This window comes from Fusarium proliferatum (assembly GCF_900067095.1).
Source record: "Fusarium proliferatum ET1 genome assembly, contig: FPRO_scaffold005, whole genome shotgun sequence".
NCBI classification, from domain to species: Eukaryota; Fungi; Ascomycota; class Sordariomycetes; order Hypocreales; family Nectriaceae; genus Fusarium; species Fusarium proliferatum.
Window position 1 is genome coordinate 1,609,901 of NW_022194794.1, and position 21,043 is coordinate 1,630,943.

A 21,043-nucleotide genomic window follows, 5' to 3' on the forward strand; every position below is an offset into this window, starting at 1 on the left:
GACCTGTCACGGATATGATATCCTGAAAGGGGTTACGTCAAACAGGGGTCAAGGCTCCCACTCCGAGTCCCCGCCATTCGTGGACTTGAGGAATGGGCTCGATTGACAATGGATACTGACCAGCTAGTTCTCAGGCGCATTGTAGTCGAAGAGCATTGTCGGAAGACTAAAGCGCCTTCTTATATCCGTATAACCGTTTTGATACTCATGGCCAGGACTTTCTACCATCCACTGCCAAGGGACATGACTTCCGGCTTTCAACCTTGGTGCCACTTCATCTATGGTCTCAGCCAGAATGAATACCCATAATAATGTGTCGCTAAGGAACGTGAGTCTGGGTGAATTACCTTGAGAAGTAGACATGCTCAGCCAACAGCAAGAACATAACCTGGTGCATTCGATTACCTATCAACGGTAGCCATATCTATTGCCCATTTTCACGAACCTAACAGCTTATAAGTCACATCCATGATCATAAATATGTATTCAAAGCCCACGAATACCCAAGGTTGGGAAGCGTTGGTTGTTCGGATGATGGAAGGGAATAAACTCATACAGAAACCCTATCTTCAGCTCCTTGAGGCACTACGGGAGACCCAGCGGCTGTGTCAGCTATAGGATCGGCACATCTCACAGAGGTTAGAGGTCAAGGCACGGGGGTTGGCCTTTGATCCAATATATGCTCTTTTGCCTCGTTAGTCACCTCAAGAATCATAGACGTGAGAAAGACTTCTCGATCTTTACTTGGGGAATCATAGGCGGCATTCCGGAATTCAACAGGGTGTTGCGAGCGACTTCGTATATATTCTTCGTAATCTGCCTGTAGCTCGTCCATGGGTCTGCGTACAAGTTTCTTGATAAGGAGGAAGAACCTCCTGAGCCGGAGACGGATTTAACACCCAGATAAACTTAACCCTGAATGGAAGATGATGTGATCCTCATCGAACTGGTCCCGCATCGCGGGCGGGTCTTCACATATAATTCTCCTGGTGAAGGTAAAGAACACCCTGAACGCAGGTAGGGCTGGTCGACGGATGACATTTTGTCTGTTTTTGTGAAACTGACTATGAAGATAAAAACGAAGAGAAATGCTGCTCGGAGTAAGACAAGCAAGTGATCATGAATATGATAGTACTCTGTGAGTTGTTGGTGAAGGAGAAGACTCATATCTACTACCTAGGTAAGGTGCCTGAGATACGGAAACCACCATCCTGGGTATCTCAGAGGTCACTGTCGACCATCGTCAAACTCTGAGCAACTGTCTCCTTGATAGAAAATGTACTCGTCAAAGTGCCTACCTTGAATGTTACTTCTGCGAGATCACTCGTATTGTCCCTGGGTATTACCACCTTACCTTGGACACTTAAGCTACTGAGTTAGTACTAAGGCAGTACTCCCCTAGGCCTTCGACGAGTCCGGACATCATGAGCAGGGCACAGTGAAGTCACTTGATGCGAAGCAACACCTCATCGATCATGCCAATCAGCCGTGAGGTTCGCCTCTTCTCGAATTTTTGGGTTGAAGAACATGCTACACAACATTGGGTAAGAAAAAGGAATGACAGCGACCTGGAGCGTGATATGGAGATGTCTTCGTTATCTTTGTACTGCATTGTATTGCCGGTTCAAGTTCAAGAACGCCAAGCACCATGACTACCAACCCACTATTAGAGAAGCAATTATAGGTTGAACCTCTTGCGGTCCTTCTCCATCTTGGCCTTCCACTCCCACTGTGTCGCATCATCACCTTCACTTCCAGCTCTTCCAATACCCTTGTCAACTCTCCTCAACTTGAGGGTGAAGCGGGGACCGAGCTCCTGGAGACCAGCACGGATACCCTCCACGCCTCTAACCTCCTTTCCATCGGCACCGACGATGCTCTTTTCTGTCTGTCGCTTTTCTCGGAACACGTAACGATGTCGTCGCACAAAGATATAATCTCGCTGGTTGTGGAGCGTAGTGACCTGGCGACCTTGGAACTCGGGCTTAGGGGGAAACAAGGTCATAAACAGCTTGGCTGTCAACAGACCAAGTGGTGTCTTGAAATTGTTGAGAAGTAGTTCAGGGTAGTGATTTGTTGGGTTGCCGTGGCCTGGGAGCTTTTTGCCTTCGATCCAATTTGTGATGGAGAAATGAAAGGTTGGGCCGGAAGGAAGATGCACAACCGTGAGACCTGTAGGTTTCTTGGAGTCCTCCTTGAGGAGAATTATGGCTGTGTACTCTCGATTTGAGGCATACTTGCAGATCTCTCGGAGCGAATACTTATGGCCGTATCGATGGGCCGACCGAGGGACGTAAGAGCTGTTGGGGAAGAACTCGCAGAGAACATGGGCCTGTTCGTGGAGAGTAGAGTTGATAGAGGTTGTGACCAGAATCTTGGGCTCAGGAGCCGGTATGTCGGTGAAAAGAGATGGAAACTTTAGGGCCAGTGACGTTGGTGTCAAGTCAAGGTTTGTGCTTGTTGTGGATGGGGCAACACTGTTATCTCGCTGTGCACGGCGTTGACGGTTCTTTTCCATTGCAGCCTGTCGCTCTTCGTCCACCTCCTCATCCGAAGCCAGCATACTGTCAACGTCCTCGTCCTCGTCCAGCTCTTCCTCAGCGCGCATTGCAGCCTCATGAGCCGCCTGTTCTGCTGCTTCAGCCTCTTCAATGCGGCGGCGCTTCAACTTCTCGAGGTCCACCTGTACACCAAGACTGTCATCGTCTATATCATCCCATACTCGCTTCGAGTCGATCGTTGCAGGTTTGCGCTTGGCTAGACGGGCTGCCTTGAGCTCAGGGTCCTTTGCTTCTTCCCTACGGCGGCGGTGTCGTTCCTCATGTCTCTCCTTGTTCTGGTGCTTCTTGTACTGGACGAAGAGCTCCTTTCGTTTGAGCTTATTGGAAGACTTGAGCGCCTGAACAGGCGGCTTTGTGAAACCCATTTGTTGCGGTTCGATGGAGTAGATCGAGTTGATTAGCAGGCACGGTAGAAAGAAACACTGCGGCTGGGAAATAATTTGGTAACTAAGGTAGAGGGGCATTTCTACCCGGCAGAAAAGTCCAACTTTTTGGCGGTGAGTGATCATCTTGCCCAATCACTACATGCGATTTTCCTTCGGCCCCACAAGACCTTGTCGACCTTCGAAGAAATCGACGAGACAGATGGCGACAAAACCTTCAAGAGGCGATTTATCTCGTGCCATAAACTGGAAAAAAGACACAAAAATGGCACAAAACGGCACAAAACGAAGAAAGATCGCTCATGATTCTGCCAATCATGAGACCCAATATCAGAACGACTCAAGAAGCGCTCAGAAGTCTTTCTTTAAGAACGCTTCAAATTGGAGTCTCGAACAAGACTATGAGACGCGCCCACGCAAAGGCAAGAAGCAAAAAGAGAGCAACAGGCTCCCCATCAAGACAGCCGATGGTCGAATTGAGCAAGCCGAAGCGGAAAACGATGAGACTGCGTCAATTGAGAGCGACACTGAATGGCTAGAAGGCCGCGAGGATGAAGCGGAGGAGGAGCCGGAGGAGGAGGAAGAAGAGGAGGAAAAGGAGCCTGAGATCCCAGAGCCTCAGCAGATCCTTGCAGCACAGGAAGAGCTAGCAAAGATTGCTATGCAAATGAACGAGAACCCAGAGGAACACGTCGGCGCATTCAAGGCCCTCGCCAAGATCGGACAATCTAAGATTATTGCCATCCAGATGCTTGCCCTCATGACACAAATGTCTGTCTATAAAGATGTCATTCCTGGATACCGTATACGTCCCCAGACCGACAACGGACCCAGGGAAAAGCTATCCAAGGAAGTGCGTACACTGCGACAGTATGAACAAGCTCTCGTTTCTGGGTACCAGAACTACATCAAGGAGCTTTCTCGATGCTCCAAGCTTGAGGTCAGGGCTGCAAAGGGCGGGCAGAGTATGGCTACCATCGCTATCACTTGCGCGTGCACTCTCGTCACATCGGTTTCACACTTCAACTTCCACATAGATTTGCTCAAGATTCTTGTCTCGAAGCTCAGCCGGCGCAAGATTAACCAAGACGGTGTCAAGTGTTTAGAAGCTCTTCAGACGCTTTTCAAGGAGGACGAAGAAGGGCGACCGACAAACGATGCGGTGGCTTTACTTTCCAAGATGATGAAGGCTCGCGAGTTCCAGGTCGATGAGAGTGTTGTGAACCTCTTTCTAAGCCTACGCCTCCTCTCCGAATTCTCGGGTAAGGCATCCAGAGACCATGTCGAGAATGATGATGCACCCCTCAAGAGGCAAAAGAAGGAATTTAGAACCAAGCGACATCGCAAGGCGCTCAAGGAACAGAAGGCCTTGGATAAGGACATGGCCAACGCTGATGCATCAGTCAGTCACGAGGAGCGTGATCGTATGCAGTCCGAGACGCTTAAGCTTGTGTTTGCAACCTATTTCCGCATTCTCAAGCTACGCATGCCTCATCTTATGGGTGCCGTTCTTGAAGGTCTTGCCAAGTACGCCCATCTCATTAACCAGGATTTCTTTGGTGATTTGTTGGAAGCACTCAAGGATCTTATCCGACACAGCGAAGAAGACGCCACTGAGGGTTTCGGTGATGAGGAGGGTAATGAGGGTGAAGAAGACGATGACGATATCCCCATTCGCAATCTAACCCGCGAGGCCCTTCTGTGTACCGTCACAGCATACGCTCTGCTCGAGGGCCAAGACGCTCACAACTCGCGCAACGATCTTCATCTTGACCTCTCCTTCTTCACAACGCATCTCTTCAAATCCCTCCTCCCACTCTCAACAAACCCCGATGTCGAGCTGACACGCCCCACCAACACAGCCAACGCAACCACCAAGATCAATGTCCAAACCACAACAGTCCTTCTCCTCCGAGCACTGACGGGTATTCTTCTTCCGCCCTGGAACATTCGATCCGTGCCACCTATGCGGCTAGCCGCCTTTTCTAAGCAGCTCATGACAACAGCACTTCAGCTCCCTGACAAGTCGTGCCAGGCTGTTTTGGTTCTTCTCAGCGATGTAGCGCACACGCACTCGAAGAAGGTCCGTAGTCTATGGAATACTGAGGAGCGTAAGGGAGATGGTCGGTACAATCCCGTGAGCGATAATGTTGAAGGTAGCAACCCGTTTACAGCAACGGTGTGGGAGGGCGAACTGTTGAGGAAGCATTACTCACCGAAAGTCAGAGAGGGTGTCAAGATACTAGAGAAAGGGATGTCCGAGTAGGTGGCTGATGAGTGAATACATCAGTACTGTGCACTTGATATTGAATTCGATTCCCACCTATTTAAGATCATTGAGCAGTTCACGGGTTGATAACCAATATATGTTTTACACTCATGTGTATTTTTCTACTGTCTTTCGGTATCAAAAACCAACTATAGGCTTGATTTACATGGTCACATAGAATTAGACGCTCCAGCATCAGCTGAGAAGCGTCGGTTCTTGTGCCCTTCGAGAACCCTGTCCGAAACCTGTGCATATTATATCCTTGCCCCCCTTACTTAGCCCACATGGATGCACCAAGGCCCTTAGTGGGCTTTCTCGGGGCACGAGCTACCTCCTCCTCGTTGTCGCCAGCAGTGCGCAGGGGCAGCTCGGTTGAGAAGGTGTCATTGATAGGTGACCTGGGCATGATTTGACTGGTCGGAGGGCCGGTGATCCGGAAGCCATTGGCATGAGTGGCAACTGGAATCGCGGTGACCATGAATTGGTCAGCAGGGACGAGTGTCTTTGTCAAGGCATGCTGCGAGGCCTCACTACCGCCCAAATCAATTGGCGATGGAGTCGCATACTGGTCTGGCATGAAAGTGGTTGCCGGCGCGTGCAATCTGGACACAAAACCAGGTGCCTGCGGGCGAAGCCCATGAGGCTCTTCTGGACCTCGAAATTCCTTACAGGCAACTGGATCTTCGGCCTGCACAGATTCGGATTTGGCCTCGGTGGGGGCTTGAATAGAGTCAATCTTAGTATGCTCCGAAGATGTTTGCAGATCAACAAGATCATCATATGTATGGCCAGACATCCAGCGTTGATGATGGAGAGAGTCAGTTCCAGGTACCTTATCTGCAGCCCCAGGCTTAAGCTCAACCTGGCCTTCCTCAAAGTTAATAAGACAGTCCACCTGTGCAGGTTGGGCAGTGGTCACAGTGGGAGCTTGAATAAAGTCGATCTTAGCCTGCTGTGGGGAAGTTTGCGGAGCAGTGGGACGAGTAACAGTAGACTCAGTCAACCCAACCTGAGATCCAGATCCAGAGGTATTCGAATGAGCAATGAAACTGGCAGCCGATTTGTATGTGGTAGCAATGCCCGCTTTCTGGCTGTTATAGTGACGCTTGACTATGCAGTCAGGGGGAATAACCCCCGTCTTTGCATTTGCCTTCAGTTCCAGAAGTTTGTCGGGCGAGTACTTCAAAGGTTCGGCGGTCTTGGAGTCATGTGTAGCTGCCTTCTTAGCTTGGCAATCAGAAATGCCGCAGTCCGATTCATCGTCTGATTTTTGGTTTTGGAATAGCTCCAAAAGAGTCTTCTTTTTCGACTCTTTACCGGAAGGATTGATAGTCTGAGCTGGCGTCTTTGGATGACCAGCTGCGGTTCCTGCTGTCGAAGCTTTGATAGAAGTTTGACCTGAATCAGTGGCGAAGCCACAGGGGAGATCAAGATTGTTGACTCTTTCAGGGGCCTTACAAACCGTGGGAGGATTGATAGATGTGGCGTGAGCCTTGGCCTCCTGAATAGAGTTGCAATCTAGCTTGGTAGCCTCCGGAATCGCGGCCAAAGTAGACGGAAGCTTTACCACGGGCTTCTCGCTTTCTTTCTGAGCGGGACTGGGTGACACCTTCTGTGCCTTAGGAACAGTAGATGGAGTGGATGGAACCTCGGACTTCCCTTTATGGTCTTGACCCTGGACAAGATTGGAAGACAGCTTCGGAGTTACATCTCTTCGACCAAGAAAATCAGAAGCTGACGAGCCCAGAATAGCTCCAGCTTTCCGATCAAGAGGGTTAGGTAGGAGGGTAGGCGTATAGAACCGATCTGTTGTTGACGGAGTAGCAGAACCGCTTGGGGGTACATGTGATGGGCGCGCAGGTGCTGGGCGCGCAGGTTGCATCGATGGGCCTTGAAACAGTATGTTAGTCTACCTGTTAACGAACCGGTTTGTTGCACTTGGCGTGGATTTACCCAACTCAGGATTGTGCTTTCCCGAGTCTAAGTAGGATGAAGCAAAGTTTGAAATACTGACCTGCTCGTTTCTTGGGGATGTTGCTTTGACTCTTGGCTCCGGTCTTGGATTTGAACAACAGTTGCAGTGCCTTGGCATCTGACACCTTGCTAGGGTCTTGATACCCTCTGTTGCTCATGGTTGCTGTGGCTGGTGTAACAACAAGACTACGGACGTGTGCAAGGGAGGCGGTTTAGAGGCCACTGCAATGAGACAGTGTCAGCTAAGAGATAATAGAAATGAGGCAATCGTTCATACTATAAGCCTTTGATAGTGCAACTCGCGACGGCGTTAATATTGCAGACGTAATCAGTTACCACTGTGCAGTGAAGATTGGGGTGTGGCTATACTGGACAGGCGATAGTTCTGAACTATTCACTGTTAACCGACCGAAGCATAGCATTAACATGCCTTGTATCATGACGCAGACGGATGCTTGACGACAGTGATGTGATCCTGAAAGATTCAGAGGGAAAAGCGACTTACCTTGGATCTTGAGAAGGGACGTGCTGAGCTTCTGCTGGCATCAGCCAGCAGAGGGGACGATGGAAAGAAAGAAAACAAAAGGCAAGTCTTCTTGAGGGGTACCTTACTTGATAGTCTATAAGGTATCTTGTTTTATGAAGACATACCGGTGAAAGGGAAAAAGAAAATCAAAACGAAAGTTCTGGTACGTGGTGGTGAGATGGAGGAGGAAAGAAGAACGTGATGGGTGGGGGAGGGCGAGAGAAAGTGATGGACGTACCCAGCCCAGCAACCGCCACAAGTGGGTGGCTATGAGCAGAGATATTTGGTGAATTAAGGAAACGGCACCTCTATGAGGATGATTTTAGTTGGAAGGATTGCTTATAGGCAGCATTACAGAGGAGTGATAGTTGAGTGAAGTCACTGTAGCATCGTCCTTAGGGGGGTAGTGCTGTATTGCAATGCAGCCAAGCCAAGAGTCCACTACCTACCTCTTAGCTGCCCTACTGAGTATAAATCTATCAACCAGATCTCAGTTGCTCGAGCTGTAGCTCTCTTTCCCAGGAGGAGTACAAACGCTGTCCTTGGGCTCCCCTGGCTGGTTTGTATGTTCATGCACTCAGGAGCTGCAGGGTTTGGTGCTGTGATATTGTGGGAGGATGAATTCTAGCTAAAATAGGAGGACCTACTCACTGTCTCGGCTGTAACCGTGACTCAATGTCCGTCTGCAAACCTCCCTCATGGGTGGCCTGCATCCTTACGGTCGTCTGGTGCTGGATTAGGGGGTTGTACAGTGACAATTGAGGGTCGCGGGATGGTATCCTGCTTGACACTGCTCACTCTATTTCACAGCCATGAATTGGAAATTTACCTACTAGGTACCTAGGTGGTATTCAAAGATAAAAGGAGAATATGCGCAAAAGATGTCTCCTTCCTGTACTACATTGTCAAGTACTTTTCTTACGCACCCCTGAATGGTTTTGGCGTTTGAGACTTTACACTATGCAGCTACCAATACCGTTCAACAAACAGCTGATAGGCTAATAAGATGATTCGGATTTCTATAGGATACATGCATAAACCCCCCCCCTGCTTAGGTTATCTGTCTACCTCATTCAACACGCGCTCGCTTGGGTCCCACCGTTGTTTCTATAGCATTAATCTTTGGGGCAAGATATTGTGCATCCGAAAACACAGCAAGCCACGAGGCTTCTATTGGCTCGACTTTCTTCATAACAAACTCCTGCAAAGCTCCAGCTCCTGGGGCATCCATTCGAATAGCTATAGACGAGACCCTTGGCACTCCAAGACAAGAACTCAAGCGTTCAGAGCATGGTTTAGATAAGCCTATCAGGCGAGTTTTCCTTTCGGAACTGGTCTTCCTAGATACCGCCCCAATCATCTGTGGGAAGTGGCAGTTGAATGTTGAGGCTTGATCGCCCCGCGCTACAAAGACCATGGAATATTGTCGGTCAGGTTCGTCTCCCATTGATCCAGTCTCTTGTCGCGAACACAACTGCAGGTTTCGAGTAATACAGTTAAGACCGACATCGATGCTGGCTTCTATCTCGGGCATCGGGGGCACTGGAGGTTGTTCTGAAGCATGGGCTGTCTTCTTGGTCGCTTTCTCCTTTTGCGATGAACGCTTTCCCTTGGATCTCTTGATTTGTGTCTGACGATACTTTCCAATGGGGCTCAAGAGTCTGTGGGCGTTAGAAAGTCTTCGCATTGAACTTAGTGGCCTTCATGGAGAGATATGTGTAAGACTCGGCCAAGATATAAGCTGACTTACTCGCACAGCAATTCGAGGATGGTGTCCTGGTCTTCTATCAAGATTGAGGGCCTGTTCGTGTGAGACATAAACAACCTGGAAACTTGAGATATTTTCATACCATGAGACAGTAGAGAAAGGAGTGTCAAGCTGGTGCACAACCTTCTTACGGGGGCCTTGGGAAGCGGGAGCGGACATGATGACACTCAGTGACGTGCAAGACACTGGAAACAACAAACGACCTCTGACCAAACCTCTAATTGCAAGCCACTAAGTGAAATTTAATGTTCATCGAAGGGCAGCGTGGCTCAAGAATGACATGAGAGACCTGAAAAAGCCTTGCAGCTATTCACAATAAAATGGATGGGCGGGTTATGTGGGGCAGGATTTTTGACGGGGAGTTGCTTATTAGCGCCGGATTACATGTCATAGGCCGCAGGACCAAACTCTGAAAAGGCCAGCTGAATGGCGACCAATCATTGATAGGGCTTTTGGCTAAAACAAGCTTTTGACAGCTGTGAGTAGTCTATTACTTACCAGATTTGCAAAGAGTTGATGTTAGATTGCCTCAATGGAATCAATGATGTTGGTTAACATAGACGATATGGCTTGCATAACTAGTCTGAGGCAGACAAAGGCTGTGAAAGGCCCGAGACTCCCTGGGCAATATTCAGTTAAGCCCGTAGATGGATCACGAATCTACAGCTTGCCTTGGTGCCCCAGGTAAGGTAACTTCCTAGTATATAGTAGATTTATAGGTACTAGTTATAGATTTAAAAAAAAATCACAACCCCTTTATTCAAATTCCTTTGAAACGTGTCGAAAAAATGCCACTTGCCTGGGGCATGCAATTGATAGGAAACATGCACGCGTCGAACATGAGGCAGCCTAAGGCAGACAGCCGAACATGGTCACAAATCAAATCAAACATGGTTGGTCATCATGAATCTGTCGGCAAACAACCGCGCACAGATCAACTCAAATCTGGACCTGGAAGACAACAGGTTTACTTCCAAATTAAGCTATCTACCTACTTCTCCCAAATTGTAATGCCCAAATCCTCAGTTAAAGCAACAAATGACGCAGATCTAGGTAAGCTGCTTCTGCCGTCATTTATTCATGATTGAAAGTTGGGGATGTTTGATGCCCCACCAAAGATGCACTCGTTATCATGACTACCTACTCTCGCGTGAATGACTTTGAGTACAAGGTTTTACTTCATTTCAAGCCCTCGCTTCATGTGTTAGCAGGGCTTGGCTGGCAATCACTGTAGCTATATTTCTTTAATTGAGTTACTAAAATATTTTACCCCTACATATATATATTGGATACTTCCCCGTTGAATGAATGTTACTGTAGAATCAATCGGCAGTATACCTACCTAGGTATAAATGCCAAACCTAGTACCTTAACCTACAGCACCGTCCATGGAGCCAATCGAGAACGCGTCCTTGATGTACGGATAATCGCACTATCCTCACACCTTTTTACCCCGCCCTCCGACAGCAGCTGACATCACGCCCAAGCTATCTGGAGGTGAGCTCCCCACTAAAAGGATCTCAAGTTTGTGCGGAACAACTGTCAGTGCCAAAAACAACTGCAAGGCAACCGGGCACCAGGATAATCTTGATCTACCAGGTACCCAGCGTACATCTTAGCTCGACGGCACCAGAGAGACCCTCCATTAAACCCCCGAAAGTTTCAAGGCTCCGGCACGCACCATTTTCATCCCTTACCCAACGAATGTGAGGGTTCTCTTATCGCCCTTCCTTCGTCATACTTTACCTTCCCTAAGAACCTCCATAACTTCCATTATATACTTGCCCATTCACGTTGGCAAGATCGGAAGGCTGTCTTTTTTCAACAATCTTCTCATTCGATAAAGCAGTATCATTTCCTTGACAAGGCAAGTAACCACAACCCCATTCTTCTCTTTCTCAAACGAATGTGTCCCGTTCCCTTCCAAAACATTCCCATCTTGCTCTAGTCTACTACCTGCACCCCCAGTGCTCGTGTTATAGCGGGGTATCCACACTAGCAAACCGCGAGCGCGCACTGCCAATCCATGCTCCCCCATATCCTAGCCTGAACTAAGGTGGCTAGGTACCTACCTACTTGCCTACCTAAGGTATCCTATCCTCAGATCCATCTCAAAAGTCTTATCCATCCAATCCATCCGCCTGTTTTCTTATCCGCATCACAATCCAAGTCCCAAGAGTAAACAGTATTTTCCTCTGGGCAACCATCTTTCATCCGTTCTTCAACGTCAGGACCTCTTATTCGCACACATTTGTCTACGTTTTCCTCCCCCCCCGCACTTGTGCTTTAGCTCTGATTCCCTCTTCGAACCCTCTATATCTTCGAGCTTGGGAATCTTGCTACTTTGCCCCGCTACATTTCACAGTTTCTATCAAACCCACATGTTAATTTTGTGCAGCTATCGCCGGGGCGTCTTTCGCGACGGTGTGACGTCTCTGCACCTCCACGCTTTGTCCCCGTTGGCCTCTTTCTACGATTCCGATGGATCCAGCCTCGAGATCGCCCGCCCTCCCAGATCGTGCTGCCTCCGCTGAAGCGAGCTCGACCCGGCCGAATCCCTTTGATGACAGCAACATATCATCTCGCAAGCGACAACGAACTTCGCTCTCTGGGTCTCCCACCAATTCTCACAGCACAGTGAATCCTGGTCACGACTCTTCTCGCTCCGCCACCCTTGATACTGAACCTGTCTTGCCTCGACCTGGCTCGACAACTACCTATTCTCAACCAGACTCCGCCGCTCCCAAGACTTCAGATACAGGCTCTCCTGTTTGCGACCCGTCAACAGAGCCGCCATCTAGCATGGCTACTCTTAACCTGAGAAACGTGCCCGGGAATGACTCAACTTCCTCACCACCTCCACCGAACGTGGCCCAGACAGTTGCAGCTGAGACTACGGCTGATGTCTTTAAGGACCAAGTCAAAGAGAGCGTCGAGGATACTGAAGTCGCTATGGTGCCGCCTCCTCAGAACTTCAGCACTCCACGGTCCAGCTTCTCGCATTCAGCAAGCCCTCCTATCGAAGTTATCACTGTGCAGTCGGATGATGATATGGCTTCTGATCGCCAGAGCATTGGGGTTTCAATAGTCGATGATGATTCTGTCGTGATCGATCCCATCAATGAATTTCCTTTCAGGGAACCCACAGAGACACTGGAGGGAATGGTGGTGCGCCTCTGCAACTATATTGAAACTCGTAAGACCCATTCTCCTATTCCTTGAGGGTCTAGACGCTAACAGTATAGAATCGTCAATCGATGCAGGAGTCATCTACAAACTCCAACAATGGCTTGGACGGTATCTCGATTACATCGCTACTGCCAATCAGCAATTGGTGGTCGATTCATGTCGTCTTAACCATGTTTTCTGGGTGACCTTCCCACGCATTGTTACCACTATGGCTGCCCACAAGTAAGCCCACCACGCATGCTCCTGTGTACCGAGACTAACGTTGCACAGGCCTCCGTTTCTAGCAGATGATTTGTTACGGCATCAAACCAAGGCCATCTTTTTAGACTACGCCAGGTTGTCGGCATGGTTCGTCAATCAGGATATTCAAACGATCAAAGAGTTCATAGCAGAACATGGAGGTCGGGGACAGCAGACCGTCGAACTTTTCTGCCCATGTTATCTTCAGAACCTCCACTCAATCATCAGCCCGCTATTGTTGAGCGATGATCAGTATCAGCATTTCGGGGCCTTGTCCATGGCCTTTCTTAAGGCATACCAGGACAGCCCAGGCGGGAGCCTCAGTCGCCTTCTCCAACTGACAAGAGCATTATTCCAAGTTATCCCTACATATCCCCGGTTGACCAATGAACTGGCACCTATATGCTTAGTCGCGTCAGATATCATGGAAGATTCCTGTAACTTTGTTACTCCCGAATTTGCTTTCAAAAACAACCAGAAACTTCTGGTAGGCCACACATTGCTCGATCTGATACACGAAAGATTGGACATCATGATTGACAAGAGTCCGACGCATCTCGCCGCAGACAGTGTTCTCGTGATCGTTCAAGCTTTGTCAAATATGATCAACATAGCTCTCAAGGGTGATCACGCAGCTGCAACTCGCATGTTGGAACAGCACCGCACAGAGTTTCCAGCAGTGCCTCTCAGATACACTTCTGAAGCGATTTCTTATGAACACCGCTTTCAGTTCTTGATCAAACTAATCAAGTCAAGCCAAATGCAACTTCGATTTCAAGGCATGACACAAATGTGCAAAGAGCTTATTGCCTTCTGGAAAAAGCATTTCGACAGCAAAGCCGATGATGGAAGCCGTTATGTCGAACACATTGCGGAATACCTGATCCGGACCGGATTTATCGACTATCTACTAGGCGCCAACTGCCATCCTGAAATTATTGTTGAGGGTGCTAACATCATTGGCTTCATCATTGTGACGAGAAGGTACCGAAGGACGCATATCGATAGGTTTTGGGAGGGCATTACTTCCAGGCAAGATCCCCGTACCGCTGACGCTCTGGCCCGCATGGTCATTCAAGTCGCGCATCTTTTTGACGACGATGGGTTTTTGCTTCTCTGTGAGAAGTTCCAGACTCTTCCCATAGACGCATTTACGCCCGCCATCCGAATGCTCTGGGAGGGTGTCATGAAGAGTATGGCAGAAAAATGTTCGGAAGAGCGTCTTCTCGTTGTCCAACCGTACAATTTATGCCTGCGTCTATTGAGGGATTCGTCTGTTTGTGCATCCGGATCGCAAGTCATGTATCCTGACATCCAACAAGCAGCAATGCAGAAATTCATAGAGCTCCTGAGGTGCGGTCCAGATGCTGAAGGGCAGCAACAGCTCTACCTTGGGTGTCTTCAAGATCTTGCAAATAAGTCTGCAACAACCTTGGGGAGCCTTTGGTGTTTATTCATCGCATTACGCTCAAGGGACATGAGCCAAGAGATGCGCTGGCTAGTAGAACACCATGACTTGACAAGACTCGTAATTGAAGAGTTGGAACATGCTATTGGGGCTTGCCAGACGGCAGGGATTCCGGCGGTTCTCTCTTGCTCTGTCAACCAACCTCGGAGAGAGTTCATTGCCAACCTCATCCAGCTTGAGCCGCCATCAATCACCGAGGATCTTGGTATCAAACTATGGAACATGTTGGTAGGGCCAATGTCCCTTTCACCAGACGATAGGCGGGTGGGCTGGGAAATCTTGAACAGTCCCCATCGGAAGAACAAAAACGGTAATTCTTTCCTTCAAGCTTGTCTGACCTACCATCTTCCAGCCCTTTCGTCCGAATACTTCTGTGAGGGTATGCTTGAATTTCTTAGAATTGAGATCCTCCCACGCCTCAATGACAATTTCAACCTTGCTCTCGATGACCCAGAAGCGGTTGCTACTAGTGGCATTGAACAATTGTGGCGTCTCATTCTCGAGGCCGAAGATGAGACTCTAGTAGACAGGGCCATACGAACCCTCGCAGTTGATGTCTATATCGACAGTCGATTTTTCAACTCTATTTCAACTCAGAGAGCACAATCTGTCCATCTGAAGCTAGCCAGTCGATGCTTAGGGCAGCTGAAAAGCGCTGCCCAGGAGCTGAGAAATGCAAGCCGAGGCGCGAACAGCGATGGCCAAGTCGTGGGTACCACAATTACGCAACGGCAGTTACAGCAGCAAGAAAGGATTTTCACCCGTTCGTTGAAGTTTCTCCGCTATATTCTTGAAGCCCACCAGTCGAAGCCATCCTTGTCCGCACCTGACCTACGAACACTGATCCCACAAGCCTCCCACGAGGTCCAAGGAGATCCTGCGGGCCTGAAGTATCAGTCCTTCGATGGCGACCAGCAGACTGACATCAAGCCACTTGTCATTGGGAGGGCGAACACGGCAGCCTCACTCCTCGCTAGTTTGCGGCAAGAGACCGGGTTTGAGAACTATCGGATATACTACCGAGGCCGACCATTCCTGCCGAGTGAGCAAGATATATGCAGATCCTTAGAAGATCTATGTGTGCATGATGGCCTTATACTGGTCAGACGTGAAGAGGGCGGCCCCGCCCTCTCCAAAAGGGTCAGGCCGGGCGCTTCACCACTAGAGATTGAGATTTCCGCACACTTCGACGAGATGTGGGAGTATTTAAGCATGGATGAAGCACTGGCACAAGAGGCAAGTACCTGCAAATTGGCGATCGGAACTTCGACTAACCTTTCCAGATTTACTACTTTCTCATCAAGCTGCCCACAGATGGCCACTTCATGAAGTTGATCAGCAGTGGAACAACGTCATCTAAAGATATCTTTCCCTCGGGGCAACCGTTCAAATCTCTTTACGCTGTCCATGCGTTGGTCGAATATGCTGAAAACCTCCTCCCTAGTCAACTGATCAGTCATCTCAATGATGTGACCACTGGCTCAGGGTCCGATCCTGTGATCCTTCCCGAGGCTCTCAAGACACCAATATCCTTCATCGTACAGGCAATCTCGGATGAGGACATTTTCAATGGCGCTTCGGTACTCCTGCGGCTAAAGTTGGCGTCTACTTTGCTGCATGCCCTTCGGCAGTTTCTTGACAGTATGTTCACTCATCACACACACGTTATTCGGCCTAACAAGGTTACAGGAGTCGGTAACCTCAGAGGTTCAATACCGCCACAGGGGCTCCCCCTCCCTGACCCGAACAGGTTGGTGAAAATGTTGTCGTATGCCATAGACTGCCCGGGTGACGTCCCTTCTCCGGTCATAGCAGGAGCGCTTGTGATCTGTCTTCGACTGAGCATGCTTGATGACAAGTTTTGGGCTAAACTCAGCACAAACCCCGACTTTAACCATGACCTGCATCGCCTTCTACTGATTGATTCCCGCCAGAGTATGAGATCGCTTTCTGCAAAACTAATTGAAGAACTTTTTGCTGTTATGAGTACTGCCACTCTCATTCGTGAGACTGACTGTGAAACTTCAGCTACATCCCGTGAGTGCTCAATGATGGAATATTTCTGGAAGGTCACCAGCGCCATGGTCAGACAGACGACTATATTTCCCAACCAGTGCGAAGAACTCTTCAGGTTGGTTTATTTTCTCGTTATGAGGATCAACGAGCGGTCGCCTGAGTTGCTGAACATTGAGAAGTTTGCCTCTCAAATTAGCCAGCTTCTTCTTGAGCATACTACAACCGAGGTAAGCTCAGTCACTCTCGTCATAACAATATTGAGCAAGACAGCTGACCACACCATCATTAGACCATTGGGCCACCAAGTGTAGATGATTCGCTCGCAAGAGGTCTATCGTTACTGTTGCACATTTGTCTCCAGCTAGATAACTCAGTCGCACAGTCCAAGACACTTCCTAGGTATTATACTGCATCTTTTGTCCCGGAATGTATGCTGACCTGGCCCAGTAACCTCGCAATGTCACTTGTTTGGAAGCACTTATATCCTCCTAAAGACCTGCGAAGTGGGCAGCCTGTACCCAAAGTGATCCTTAACGAAGATACTCGAGCGAAACTTTCAGATGTGCTATTCACTCTTGTGAAACACGACCGGAAGAAGATGGTGGCGGTTGTGGAAGCTCTCGATGAGCAAGTCCCATTCTTCGACGATGAAGAGGGTACGTGCTATGTTCTAGTAAAGTGCAAATACTGACACCAAGTCCAGACGACCACTACATCTATGATCTCAATTACCATTTCGACCGACACAGAGCTCTTCGAGCCCCTTGTGGGTATGCTGGTCTGCTGAATTTGTCTAACACTTGTTATCTCAACTCGTTGATGACACAACTCTTCATGAACACTACGTTTAGGCGTTTCATCCTCGGCTGCCGTATCAATGATCCTGCAAACAGCCAGCAACTCCTGTCCTACACCCAGAAACTGTTCGGTCATATGCAGGAGAGCTACCGTCGCTTCGTCGATCCGTCAAATTTCGTCCATTCCATCAAAACATACGACGACGCATTGATTGACATTCACAATCAGATGGACGTCGACGAGTTTTACAATCTACTACTTGATCGCTGGGAGACTCAGCTCTCTGGCCACGATGAAAAGCGGGTCATAAAATCGTTCTATGGTGGTCAGCTTGTGCAACAAGTCAAGTCAAAAGAATGCGAACATATTTCGGAGCGACTTGAGCCATTTTCTGCAATTCAGTGTGATATCAAAGGGAAAGGCACATTAGCAGAAAGTCTCCAGGCATATGTGGATGGCGAGGTCATGGAAGGAGGTATGTAAAGTCTCTTGGTAAGAAAACAGGAGATGCTGACCGAATAACCAGACAATAAGTACAAGTGCTCAACATGCGATCGCCATGTTGACGCAGTAAAAAGGTATTGGCCTCCCTCCCGGCGTGATGCCCCATAGTGGCTAATGTTTCATAGGGCCTGCCTCAAAGATGTTCCCGACAATGTCATATTCCATTTGAAAAGGTTTGATTTCAACCTGCGTACCTTACAGAGAAACAAGATCAATGATTATTTCTCCTTTCCGGATCGAATTGATATGCGACCATATACAATTGAGCATCTCAGTAACCCAAAGAGCGATATCGAGGAGGACATCTTCGAACTGGTGGGTGTGCTCGTTCACGCAGGCACAGCTGAATCCGGACACTACTACTCATACATTCGCGAGCGTCCCACCTCGAGCAATCGGCCCTTGTGGGTAGAATTCAACGATGACTTAGTGACGCCATGGGACCCTGCGCAAATGGAATACTCCACGTTTGGAGGTACGGATCACCGTCCCATATACGATAATAACGGCATTTTGTACGACAAGAACTTTAGCGCTTATATGCTGTTTTACCAGCGTTCTTCATCCTTGCGCGCGGAACAGGAAAAGATGTCGGCCCTTGCCATTCCAGCACCCCTTCGTGTTGATGTGCCAGACCACCTTGCGGATCATCTCTCAGACGAGAATACGAACATCCTCCGCCGCCATTGTATTTACGACCCAAGCAATGTCAAGCTTGTTCAAGTTCTGTTTCGTCAGTCACAACAGTACTGCAAATCCCTTGGCAGAAGCGAAAAGAGCTCGAGTATCAACAGCTTTATGGCCATGCGTAGTCAAGAGCATGGACTCCAGGATCTTGCCATGCGAACGCTCATTGGCAACTTGGATCAGGTTGTTGCAAGGACTAAGGACGCACCGGATTTCCTCTCGTACGAAGAGATTATCGAAGACGCAGTCACATCATGCGAGCGGTGTGCCTTTTCCTTCTATGAGTACTTTAATCAGCATCCGAGCGCTCTTCGCATGCTTTTGCAGCGTAATCCAGATCAATTAGTGCGGAGCAAGATCAAGAACCTTTTCAAGGTTGCAGTCACGAAAATCTCGACGGCTTTGCCCAATGTTTACGATCCGGAGATTCGATACAAGTTGGTTCATGATGCTGACGGAGACGAGGCACTCTCTGAACCTGATGCTTCCCATCGCTCCGTTATTGACGGCGTAATGATGATATTCCAACACCTTTGGAAATTCTTTCATATCCACATTAGAGCCTGGGACGAATACTTTGGAGCTATTTTAGACTTTGCTGACATGGGTCACCGGGAAACCGGATATGTCTTGGCCGCGAACTTCCTAGCGAGCGCTATCAGAATCATTTCTGCTGACCCGCTCCAGGAACTCAGTGGGAACTGGGCCAGAATGCTCCAAAGTGTCATTAGGCGGAACAATACTACAAAGCCTACCTCGTATGTATCGATTATCAGACTAGTCAGCCACTTGATGAGTCAGATGAGGCCGCAAATAGGAACCGAATATATCGAAGACCCGACAGAACGTGTATCACAACTAGCTGAGGCCTTCAGCTGGACGCCCGAAGAGGTGGACCTTGTTTACAGCAGTCCAAACGGTTCCTATACCAGCCTGTTTGTTGAAAAACTCCTTACCCTCGATCAAGAACACGCCGGCTGCAACAATATCATCAGAATTTTGACAAAGCTGGACAGCAGTATGGATGAAAAAGTACTCGGGACCTTGAAGCTATGTATCCGTGGTGAGACTTCGACCCAGGCCATGGATCCGTTTCTGCGGGCTTCTATCACGTACCTCGAAAGCACAGAACAGCTCAGCAACGCCAAGGACATGATTGAACACGTATCTATGCAAGCGAGAAGTCTTCAAAACACTGAGGGCCTGTATTTTGTTCAATTTTTCAGAACGGCATTGGATCTCCGCCAACAAGACAGGGAATTTTGTAAGGCGGTCCGCACGTTCAGCCGTGACCTCATCCCAAAATGGGTACCTTTTCTCCTCGCAAGCCCTGAAGAACAAGTGCGCCGGAGCACACATGACTTTTTAGTTTGCGAGTTGGGTAAGATTGATGCTGGTGCTACCAGTGACCGCGATGTCACTGCGGATGATCAAGTCTCAATCAGACAGATGACGAAGCAAATCGGCCTTATTTGTCTCCAGTATCTCAGGGACCACCATGTGCGCAGACGGGCTCAAATGAGTCGGGAAATTGCAGAAAAGTTCCTGAAGGTAATTGAGGGATGTGCAGCTACGATGGCAACAACAACGGGTACACAACCCGATCTAGACGTGGAATTCCTCACATTGCAGGACGGTGGGTCATTTTCTCTACAATTTTATCCAGTATCATTAACCAAAAGGCTCACATGTTTCACAGATGTCTTGAATCCCTTCCGCAGGCTAATTGTTGACGAACTGGAGGAAGATGGCTCCGGTATGTAACAGTCGTTCAGCGACTCCAACTCAATTATAAAAGACATGAGGTGACGGCTGACGTTGGGCAAAGACTGGGAAGGATCCTGCGGGTCATCTGAGCAACTTGATGACATTGTTGAGATGAACATTTCAGGCATGAACGAAATAAACGATCTGGAGCAGATGTCATGAGGTCGGGATTATACCCAAGAAATTTAGACGATCCACTGCGGTTGCTCGAAACCAGAAAATTGCAACAGACACGGACACGGACACGCATACACGGACAAGGGCAGAAAGGCGTTTAGTGGAAGCTGGGTGAATCTTATTCTGAGCTTATTGATGGTGTGCTTCGACTGGACCCTAGCTTAAAGAATGAGTGGGCAATGGATGGTATATCAGGCTCAAAACATCAATGCACAGTCATGGTGTCAAGGCAGAAGCAAGTGTTTCTGGAGCAAATTTGCATAGCAAGGAGTGATGGCGTTATGGAAAATAAGATGAATAGGATGAGGGAGTCATGACTGAAACAGACAGAGAAAGAGACGAGCTCCCAGTCTGTTCCTCAAAGTCAGGACAGTATGAGACTCAACAACTGACAGACAATCTGCCGGGTCAACGAACACACGACTACATGATTCATGATAGCCAGGTTGATGGTCCGGTAAGCCGCGGGGCATCTCCTGGTGAACTCGGTAACCTTGAAACGAATTCACATCCAGATTAGAACAGAATTGTATCTGTTACCGCTAGGTGAAGTGAGGGTGGCGCCATGTTGTTCTATGAATAGCGACTTGAGAATAGCCTCTGATTGACGGTAGCTCTAAACCGTGCGACAGGCGAAGGGAGAAAATACTGGCTATTGCTATCCATTTCCACACGCGAATTAGACTGGGAGGCCCTGGCCCAAGCATTGAAGGTCC

The 21,043-nt window shown here is 48.7% G+C and overlaps 5 protein-coding genes across 5 annotated transcripts; 2 read left to right on the plus strand and 3 right to left on the minus strand.

The window, feature by feature from the left end:
- Nucleotides 1-1,678: 1,678 nt before the first annotated feature.
- On the minus strand, nt 1,679-2,926 carry FPRO_10792 (uncharacterized protein; the record flags this gene model as incomplete). The annotated part of the gene is made up of 1 exon (XM_031231793.1): nt 1,679-2,926. The coding sequence occupies one exon, from the start codon at nt 2,924-2,926 to the stop codon at nt 1,679-1,681; it is 1,248 nt and encodes a 415-aa protein (XP_031081795.1).
- Nucleotides 2,927-3,209: 283 nt separating this feature from the next.
- On the plus strand, nt 3,210-5,210 carry FPRO_10793 (related to NOC3 protein, required for maturation and intranuclear transport of pre-ribosomes; the record flags this gene model as incomplete). Its single annotated transcript, XM_031231795.1, has 1 exon — nt 3,210-5,210. The coding sequence occupies one exon, from the start codon at nt 3,210-3,212 to the stop codon at nt 5,208-5,210; it is 2,001 nt and encodes a 666-aa protein (XP_031081796.1).
- A 274-nt stretch (nt 5,211-5,484) lies between these two features.
- Nucleotides 5,485-7,345, minus strand: FPRO_10794 (uncharacterized protein; the record flags this gene model as incomplete). The annotated part of the gene is made up of 2 exons (XM_031231796.1): nt 5,485-7,103; nt 7,228-7,345. 2 exons carry the CDS (start codon nt 7,343-7,345, stop codon nt 5,485-5,487), a joined length of 1,737 nt encoding a protein of 578 aa, XP_031081797.1.
- Nucleotides 7,346-8,782: 1,437 nt separating this feature from the next.
- Nucleotides 8,783-9,640, minus strand: FPRO_10795 (uncharacterized protein; the record flags this gene model as incomplete). The annotated part of the gene is made up of 3 exons (XM_031231797.1): nt 8,783-9,374; nt 9,464-9,514; nt 9,564-9,640. 3 exons carry the CDS (start codon nt 9,638-9,640, stop codon nt 8,783-8,785), a joined length of 720 nt encoding a protein of 239 aa, XP_031081798.1.
- Nucleotides 9,641-11,962: 2,322 nt separating this feature from the next.
- Nucleotides 11,963-20,312, plus strand: FPRO_10796 (uncharacterized protein; the record flags this gene model as incomplete). The annotated part of the gene is made up of 12 exons (XM_031231798.1): nt 11,963-12,677; nt 12,727-12,892; nt 12,941-15,614; nt 15,662-16,019; nt 16,068-16,621; nt 16,684-16,793; nt 16,842-17,050; nt 17,098-17,667; nt 17,719-17,770; nt 17,822-20,019; nt 20,083-20,139; nt 20,212-20,312. The coding sequence occupies 12 exons, from the start codon at nt 11,963-11,965 to the stop codon at nt 20,310-20,312; spliced, it is 7,764 nt and encodes a 2,587-aa protein (XP_031081799.1).
- Nucleotides 20,313-21,043: the final 731 nt, after the last annotated feature.